The sequence below is a fragment of the Salminus brasiliensis genome, chromosome 21, assembly GCF_030463535.1.
Source record: "Salminus brasiliensis chromosome 21, fSalBra1.hap2, whole genome shotgun sequence".
Taxonomy (NCBI): Eukaryota; Metazoa; Chordata; class Actinopteri; order Characiformes; family Bryconidae; genus Salminus; species Salminus brasiliensis.
Window position 1 is genome coordinate 31,208,303 of NC_132898.1, and position 10,000 is coordinate 31,218,302.

General features: G+C 45.5%; 1 protein-coding gene across 1 annotated transcript in view; it reads right to left on the bottom strand.

Annotated features, from left to right (window-relative positions):
* rassf5 (Ras association domain family member 5) overlaps positions 1 to 10,000 on the bottom strand; it is a 71,354-nt gene that overhangs the window by 61,065 nt on the left and 289 nt on the right. Inside the window, exon 1 of the mRNA XM_072665870.1 lies at positions 9,760 to 10,000. This exon is cut by the window's right edge and continues 289 nt beyond it. Within this exon, the coding sequence (XP_072521971.1) occupies positions 9,760 to 10,000 (241 nt within the window). The remainder of the gene's footprint in view (positions 1 to 9,759) is intronic.

The following is a 10,000-nucleotide window of genomic DNA, read 5'->3' on the forward strand; positions in this document are numbered from 1 at the left end:
ATTTTACAGATGGACAAAATATTGTTTATATAAGTTCACTACATCATTTTATTTATTATTAATTATAATAAACACAATAAACAATGCTTGCTGAAAAGCAATGCACTTTGCTAACACTAGGCTATAGTTGCTAAGCAACAGATTTAGTAAGTAGTAATACTTTGTTAATTATATCGAGACATTTTACAGGCTTCAGAAACTGCATGAATACCCTGATGCATGTTCTTAAAACCACATTTTAAATGTTTAGTTTATGTTTATTTTTTCATAATTAATCAGAATTTTACAAATGTCCAATATTACAAATCTTAACATATACAGTATGTGATCCTTATAGCACTAGCAACTCCTGAGCTGGTTAATACTTAATAGCTGGTAATATCAATTTTTTGTTGCTAGGAAATGCTTCAATGTAACTATTATTTATTATTTTTATATATATTTTATATATTTATTATTTACATTTTTATATATATTAATTTTTAACTTGAACCTCAGTTTTACTCACTTCTATTAGGAAGTACTAGCCCTACCAATTTGCACAGCAGTCCCTTTAAGTAACTGAGTAATCAGTTTCATGAGGTGTCCTACGTTTTCACATGGCTGTGAAATATGATAATGATGAATAAATAATGATATTTAGATTTCTGAGATGATTCATTAGATGTGGTATACCAGCATCTTATCCAAAAATTTGCAATATTTAGTATTTGCAGTACTTTTATTCCTGTCAGGTCATTTTTAGTGCCACATTACTGACTTCTTAGGCGGATTTGCTTTTTTAGCTTCAATATTTGGTACATTTTCCATATCTGAACCATATCTGAAGGCCTTTGCTGATAAACCGTATTCAATTATTTAGGCTACAGTTGTTGTGTCATCAAAAAGAACAAAACTTCTCAATATTAATTACATTATTTAACAAACACACACTCCGGAAGACTTGTTCTGATCCCTCCGTTCGGAGCCCTTAGTAATAAGTGTGGGGGTTAAGGTGGGGGTCATATACAGACCCTTGCAATTTAAGGAGTGAAGTCCTTAAGGGGTTAATCAGGATGCAGCAGAAAAATGCCTTATCACCAAGTGCTATTTTGAACAGTTATGCAACTGAGAGGATCTTGATTTATTTTCCTCTTTTGCAATCCTAAATATTTGGCCAGTGAGGTCGACAGTGTGAAGAGGGGTCAAAGACACTTGAAATATGAAATGGTGTTTCCTCCTCAGCTGAAGGGAAAAGCAGAGGGCAATTAGAAATCAGCCAAATAAGCCCAAAATCGAGGCCAGGGAAGACATGCAGGTCCATTAGTGAAGCTAAACAACATGTTGGTGATATCACCAGACAGCACTCGCGCCTCTCTCTAGGGATTTAGTCTTCCTGGAACTTTTTTTTTAATTACACAAATCAATCTGACGTCTGACTGCCATGCACGAGACCTAATCCATCTGGAAGGCGGATGAGCACAGTTGTACTCCATCAGGGATTAAGCGTGAGAGCAGACATGCAACATCCTTCCATCATCGAGAAAAAGATGAGTAGAAAGAGTGGGGGAGGAGCCTCTCTGCTTAAAATGAGCCAGATTAGAGGGGTAAAGCCAGACCGAAGGGCCGCGAGAGAGCGAGCAAAAGAGAGAGAGAGAGAGAGAGATTCAGCATTCTCTGAGCTGTGAAGGCTGATAGGCAGAGACAGGCTTTCGTAAGAGGGGTTTTGACACTCACAGCTCCAGACAGGTGGCAACGGCTGCTGTCTAGAAGTGTGTCTAGTCTGCACTGGACGGCCTGAACAAACCCAGCTCACCTTGAGAAACCTTCCTCGGCCTCCTCATCGTCACTCTGCGCTGCAGCTGCAGTGACTCAGCAAAGAGGCAGCTAGAAACACACAGGACTAGTTTCGTAAAACCCATCGGCAGATCACACAGACAAGAGATCAGAATATAATGGAAGTAAACTATCCTGCCTAATTAACCGACCCCTCCGTCGCTCCGTCGCACTTGCATTACTCCCGACACTAGGGAGGGTAAGGCCTCCTCTGATACATATATGAGGCCAACTACCTCCTCTTCACGAACTGCCTCCGCTGCGGCATCACCAGGCAGCCAACGCGCTCTGAGGAAAGCACCGGGTCCCCAGCTTCACCACACCAGCTAACAGACGCCAGTGCTGGCTAATAATGCTTGAGGGGAGAGAGAGCGCCATCTACCCACCTGGAGACTACATGGCTAATTGTGCTCTCTTGGACTGATGGCTTAAGTTCCCATAGCGTGTGTGTGTGTGTTAGCATTAGTGTTAGCCTCCACTCAGTTCTGAATGGGATCGTCAGTGAGTGGTTCTTCGGTTCAGGGTCAGATATTATGGTCTGTTTTCAGGTTCCACTGTAAAATAGCTCCACACTGCAGAACCTCAACTCCTTTATTTACCTTCTGAGAACGTCCGCACTGCTGCTGCTGCTGCAGCCCGCTGGGGATAATGTCCTTTAATGGTGCCTCCAGGACACCAGATGGAGCTCTGTGGTTGGTGTGGTGCAACAGATAACGCCACTAATTGCAAGTGAGCTACTATACCATGTGGGAGACTGGAGTTCGATTCCCGGTCTGGGTGACTATGCAGCGCTACACCAATAAGAGTCCTTGGGCAAGACTCTTAACACTACGTTGGCCCAACGCTGTAATACGAGTGACCGTGTAAGTCGCTCTGGATAAGAGCGTCTGCTAAATACCATAACACCGCCTCAACACTGTGGTTAAATCAAAGACTCAGAACTGGATCAGGATTAAAATAGCCCATTCCTGATTTTTTAAAACATGCCAGATCATGAGCGTCATGGATTTTAGTAAACATCACTCCAATCCACGGATTGTCGCTGGATTGTCTTACATGAAGGAAAGAGAGCAAAAAGCAACACACACAGAAAAGTGAACGCACAGGAAGCTGGGCGCTGTTTATGGTATAGGCATAACCACGGCCCTGGCAGCTCTCTCATTCAGCGTGTATAATTAAGGGCTGGGAGTTAAATAGGGATGTTCGGCTTTGCCTTCACCACTGCTGCCTCTTAAATACACCATTTCCCAGAATGCCAAGGGAGCAGGCCACTTCAAAACAGTGGCAGTGCTAAATTCAGAAGCGAAAAACAGTTCTATTGTGTGCAGAATCAGACCCAACAGCAGTGATTTGGGGGAAACCTGAGCGCAACAACAAAGCGGTGGGTGGGTTCTCCAGCACGACCCAGAGTTTGACGGCGTTCAGAAAAGTCAAGCAATCTGATGTTTTTCGGTAAAGAACATGACTTTTAAAGAGTGACATTAAACATAAAAGCTCATGACTGCAAATCACTGCTGGGACTTTCCCAATATGGCCAGTTCTGTCTTTGAGAAACCACAACAAAACTCCAGAAGAAACTCCTCCCTTCACCGGAACCCCCGGATTAAGCCATCAGGAGAAAGAGGAAACAGGGTGGGTAAAGAAGAACCCAGAAGAACCCAGAAGAACCCAGATATCCAGGCTCTTCTCCTTTTTTCCTGATTAACTTCACAGCATTTCACACATTGCACTCTATATTCACGTATTACATGTCCAAAAGTTTGTGGACACCCCTTCTAATGAAAAGGGGCCCCCCAGCATTAAGGAGCTGTGGAGCAGTGGAAGTGTTCTCTGGAATGATGGCTGGTGCTCCATACAGTACTTTTGGGATGAGCTGAGGAGTTGGGGATCATCATTCAACATGCTGACCCCACTAATGCTGCTCTTGTCGCTGAATGCAAGCAAATCCTCACAGCAATTCTCCTCCAAAACCAAGTAGAAAGCCTTGTTCTCTGGACAGTAGAGACAGTTACTCCAACAGAAGCAGGATCAGCTCTTTTTAACACCCTTGATTTCGGAAGAAACAGTGAACGAGCAGGTGTCCCAATACTTTTGTCAATTCAGTGTAAATTCATGTGTATGTCTCTCTGTCACACCCACCCCCTACCTACATATCCTGTCGACTTTCAGATAGGCCTACACACTCTCTCTTTCTCTCGGACTGCAGAAGTCTTCTTCGTGCAGAGACGGCTGCATGGAGCACTAAGTAGGTTAGAACACACACACACACACACACCGACACACACACTCAAACCTCACTGCAGGAGAGTTTAACCTGATCAGAGCACAGTGTTCTGCCTCACTGCCTCGGAGGCTGAGCCCGGCTCCCAGGCTGACCCAGGACGGCATCTTAATTTGCTTTAATGAAGAGCTCGGGCTCGTGCTCTGGCAGGACTGGAGAACAATGAGGACTCGGATGCGTCCAAGGTGCAACGGCAACAGTAAAGCATTAATGACAGAGGTTAGATGAAGGAAATTCGGATGAATCTGCAGACCCTTTAGTTCTGATGCAGTGTTTCTACTGGTAACCGTCACAGACCACCTACACAAACCACGGTTCATCTATCCATCCATCCACCCACAATTTCACAACCCACTTAAGGCCACCATGAACAGCGCCAAATAACAGCTAGAAGGGTCTTGCTAGAAGGGAGCAGTGGAACTGCAGTCTGAAGAATAAAGCCTGATTGATGCTTCTGATGGTGGCTGAAATCGGCTGAAGGACCCAGAGAGCCCCTCTAATTAGCAAATTCCGCTACTTTAAGGTGCCCCTATTGCTGACATAGGCATTCAGCAGAGAACAGCAGTGGAGCAGTGGGGCTCCATCCAATACCTTCGTGACGTAGGTGATCCATAACTAGCCTAAACATCCAGCATCAGCACCAGACCTCATCAATGCTCTTATAACTAAAAACAATCAAATCCTCACAGCCAGTGTTCCAACATCTAGTGTAAAGCTTTGTTCAAAAGGGGAACAAACTCCATATGAACACCCTTCGATTGACCTTGACCTTGAGGAAGCATTGGATGAGTGTGTGTCCACTCCTTTTAGAACATACACTCTTAAACCTAAAGGTGCTAAAAGGTTCTTCGAATGACGCCATAGAAGAACCACTTTTGGTTCCGTATAGAACCAGATTTGTAGAGGAGCTGTAAGTGTGAAGGCCGTGGTTCCGTTCCCCTCCGTTCTATAAAAATGAAGCCAGAACTGTGCGCCATGGTGTCTGGTCTGCGCAGTAGAGACCAGAGCCAGAGCCAGAGCCAGACTTGCCTACTCATGTGGTAGCCCAGCCCCCATCTCCCAGACCGAGCCTCTGTGTCCCAGACCGCCTTCATTGAGCTTTTACTGCAGAAGCAGAGTGGATTTCCCCCTGGATTCCCAGCTGGGCACCATACAGGGTCCTGCAGACGACCGGTCTCCTCATCACCAATCACTTCATTCCTAAGCGTAGCCCCGCCTTCCTTCTTACGATAGAGCAGAGTAAGGCCAAGATTAGCACAACTGTTGGAATTAGACACTGGAGATGGAAAGACAGTTTAGTGGAGGAAAATGGGCGGGGCTGTTTTGTCATTAAAACATAAGGGTATGGGCGGAGCTATACATCATACTGCAACCTGCCACCGGAGGCACTAGACCTGTGGTGCCTTCAGTTTTGAGAGACGTTGCACTGCCCATGTTTTCTACAGTCACTGACCGAACCAAAAGTGGTTCTTCTATGGTGTCGCTCGAAGAACCCTTTGGAGCACCTTTATATTATTAGGAGTTCAGTGCATGTAGGTGGTTCCTACGGCAGAGCTAATGCTGTAGTCGTCACTGCGGGAGTCTAATGTTTGGAGAGGACAGTACAGAAACTACTGCCCCTTTAATGATAGGCTACATGCTGCCAGGTTTAAGTATCGGACTGAACGAGGCAGCTGTAATTATGACTCAGATTGTTTGGATCGGAGCTAATAGACTGCACAGAGTGAATTATGGGTCTGCAGAGCATCTCACCCTCCTAAACACCCCCCGTCCCCCCCGTCCAGTCTTATTCTCCTCTAAACTCACTTCTACTGTCCTCTCAGACTCAGGGAAGCAGCGCACTGCAGCAACTACCAGCCCTGCAGAGTACTGCTGACACACTGCCAACTCAGCACTGCAACCACACACACACACACACACACACACACACACACACAAGCCTGCATCCGCATGTTCATTCTTGCACACCTGCACACACACTTTATCTCTGTAACACACACATTCCCTCCCTCTGTCTGAACTGCAGTGTATCGTACCGTATATAAAATCCCTGACCAATCAGCTCTCAGCTCCTTTATAACACTGCAGTCAGCTCACTTCCTCTGTGTGTGTGTGTGTGTAGTGGTTGTTGGTCTACTGGTGTGTAATAACTGGTTTATAGTGGGTGAATGTGCTGCGTGTGTGATTGGGGTTTCTATAGGGTATGTGTTCGTGTGTTAGCATTAGCGTTAGCCTCCACTCGGTTCTGAATGGGTTTTTGCTGGTTTATAAACAGAGAAAGACAAGCAAGGGGTTCTGCGGTTCTCCCGCTGGTAAAACAGAGCGTTTCGGTGAGAGTTTTATAAAGGGTCAGAAATTATGGTCTGTTTTCAGGTTCCACTGTAATGACACCTTGAGGACACCAGGTGGCGCTCTGAACACCATGGTTAAAATAAAGACTCAGAACTGGACCGGGATTAAAATAGCAGATACCCGATCCATTAAAAAACGCATGGATTGGCCCTGATCCCGACCCACCAGATCCACCGGACCTGGACATCCCTATTTTGTCTAATATTTCTTTGAATCAAAATGTAGCAAATGACATCATGGTGTATCGTATTAAATTGTAGCGTAGCATAGCATAGCTGAGTTTCAGCAGTGTATTGTACTGCATCAGACTGTATTAAAATATTAGATTCTATTAACGTGTATCATATTAAATTGTAGCGTATGTTTCTGTAGCGATTTTCAGCACATCGTATCTTCACAGTGCTGTACCATGACTAGCTTGTTAGCTTCTTAGGAGCGCATTAGCTTAGTGGTGGCAGAAGTTCCATGAAGTTACATAGGGAAGTAACTGTAGCATCCTGAGTCTTCTCCAAGGACTCTTACTGTCCGGTGCGGAGGGCAGCAGTGTTGTTTGGCACTGTGCTACGCCAACCATCCTGGAAATCGCCGTTTTTTTAGTGCACCCAACTCTCCGAGCACGCTAGAACCTGCACAGATGCATTCACCAGGGCACTTTCCCTATGAAATATGATTCACGAGCTCATATCTGTGACACAGTATGATACTAGACTCTCAGCTTCTCAGAAAACTGGTTAAACACCTTCCCTCTGACCCAATAAGACCCTGATTATCAGCTTGTGTAATTCTGGAGACAGTGGCGCCATAACGAAGGAATGCTGGCTCTGATACAGTCAGGGAAAAAGGACAGGGAGATGGAGGAGTTACTTTCATTTTCTCACACACACACACACACACACACACACACACACACACACACTCCTAGTCCATTGATCCAGTACAAACCTCACCTAAAGTCCTGTTTTCACTCAAATATTAAATCTGACACCTAAAAAGGCACAGTGTAGTTCCTCTATGTGCTCTTTCACACCACAGCACTGGGGAAGAAGGCAGTAGAACAGAGCTGTGTGTGTGTGTGTGTGTGTGTTGGGATGACAGGATGAGTAAGTGTTTCTAAATCGGCTGTGTGTGATGGAGAGGGTTACTATGCCCTTCTAATGGTGTTTATCTAGCTAGAAGGCCTCCTATTACATCCACTGCAGCTAATTAGGCCTATAGAGGAGGGGCAGGTGGTCCACATACACACTAACTACACATACACAAACCCATCCAGGGATACACTGTTTGACCAAATGCTTGTGGACACCCCTTGTAATGAATGGTTCTTTAAATTGCACCCAATGCTGACACAGATGTGCAAATGCACACGTATAGCCTGTCTAATCCCTGTAGAGAAGTACTGCCAATAGACTGTATAGGACTCTGTAGAGCAGATAAACATTGATAAACCTACTGGCACCATGCTGCCTAATACCAGGCATGGGCTAGTAGAGGGGTGTAAAGCCCCCCAGCAGTGAGCTGTGGAGCAGTGGAAGAACTGTGTTCTCTGGAATGATGGTGATGCTCCAGCCAATACTTTGGACGAGGTGCGGTGGTGATCATCCAACATCCTGACCTCATTAACGCTATTGTCGCTGAATGCAATCAAATCCTCACAGCAATGCACATTTAAAAAATCTACTATAAAGCCCTGGACAGTAGATACAGTTCTAATAAAAGCATGATTCACAATTTTTAATACCCTTAAATTTCAGAAGAAACTAATAATAAAGGAATGAATGAGCAGGTGTCCCAATACTTTTGTCCGTATAGTGTATGTGCAGTGCTGCTTTAAGCTCTGCTGACTAACAGCTCGACTGCAGCTTTCAGGTAGTCAGTCCATCATAAACAACACACGCATCGAAACAGAAAGACATACAACGACCCCTGCGGGGGACCCCCTGCAACCCTCTGTAAACCCCCCAGCCCGTATCTGAAGGCCCTGTTTTGATTATACGCTCGGGGACGATGTTACGACATCCCCTACAGGAAACACCAGCCGGACAAAACTGAGGACAGGACAAAACTGTCACATGTGCAGGACTTAGCCAAGTGATCCTCCTTACTCCAGCCTGCCCCCACATAATCAATCACGGCCTGCTCCAACCTCCCTCTCACAGTAAGCAGGAGATTAGGCTTGATCTGAGCCGTAAAACTGGAGTTTCCATAAAGGGGGATTCCAGCCATTATTCAGTATCTCTGCAGAGTCCGGAGGCGTGAAATAGTTCGCTGTGGACAAGCGCACTGACTCTGGCTTCTTTACAGTGGTGACGATGGGAATCAGAGGTAGAGGCGTTCTGTTTACAACCCAAAACGATCACTGAACCCTCAAACACTCGTCTTCTGAGTTGATATGGTGGTAATTAGTCACAGATCTGTGACAGATCAGATTTTTTGAGGGGGGAGGGGGGGGATACCAGACAACAGCAGAATAGTTCATCTTGTTAAACGTCTGGTTTCATAGGTGTGAGCTCTTTGTTGTCTCATTCAATAAGTGATATAAACTCTTTTGATGTCTGGTTGCAGAGGTGTTAAACTCTACTGATGTCTAATTTCATAGATGGTAAACTCTTTTGGTGTCTAAATCCAAAGGTGCTAAACTCTTTTGATGTGTAATTCCATAGGCGCTAAACTCTTTTGATGTCTAATTCCATAGGTGCTAAACTCTTTTGATGTCTAATTCCATAGGTGCTAAACTCTTTTGATGTCTCATTCCATAGATGCTTGTTCCATAGGTGCTAAACTCTTTTGATGTCTAAGTCCATAGGTGCCAAACTCTTTTGATGTGTAATTCCATAGGTGCTAAACTCTTTTGATGTCTCATTCCATAGGTGCTAAACTCTTTTGATGTCTCATTCCATAGGTGCTAAACTCTTTTGATGTCTCATTCCATAGGTGCTACACTCTTTTGATGTCTCATTCCATAGGTGTTAAACTCTTGACTTTTTACACCATAATTTACCCTATTACTTCACACACACACACACACACACACACACACACACACACACTCCTGAAACACTGTATTGTATTTCAGCTAGGAGACATCAAACATCAAAGAGAACTGAGAACAAAAACTTTATAAACAAGCAATTAAAAACACACTCAGATCAATAATTAGCTCATCTGACCGATATCGATATGCTAATTATTATTATTGGAACCAGTGACGCTCCTGGGCCTCACACGTCACTGTCCCACACAGTGCCCACTTCACTCCCACTCCAGACCACCAAACCGCACCGTGCGTCAGATCACGCGCGAGTAGCACTTACGTTTGCATCTGCGCGCGGTGCTCCGTATGGTTTTGGCGCACGCGTCGCACCAGTCCTGGCTCGCGACGGCGTGCGTGCTGAACAGGTGGCCCTGTCCTGTGCTGTCCGGTGCGGCGCGCGGCTGCTGCGTCTTGAAGATGGACCACGCCTCCCTGCGGTGTCTCTCGCTCCGTGCGCGCCTCACCACGTCCCCGCGCAGCCGCAGCCCCTCCGGCAGCCCACCGTCCGCGCTACCGGTGCA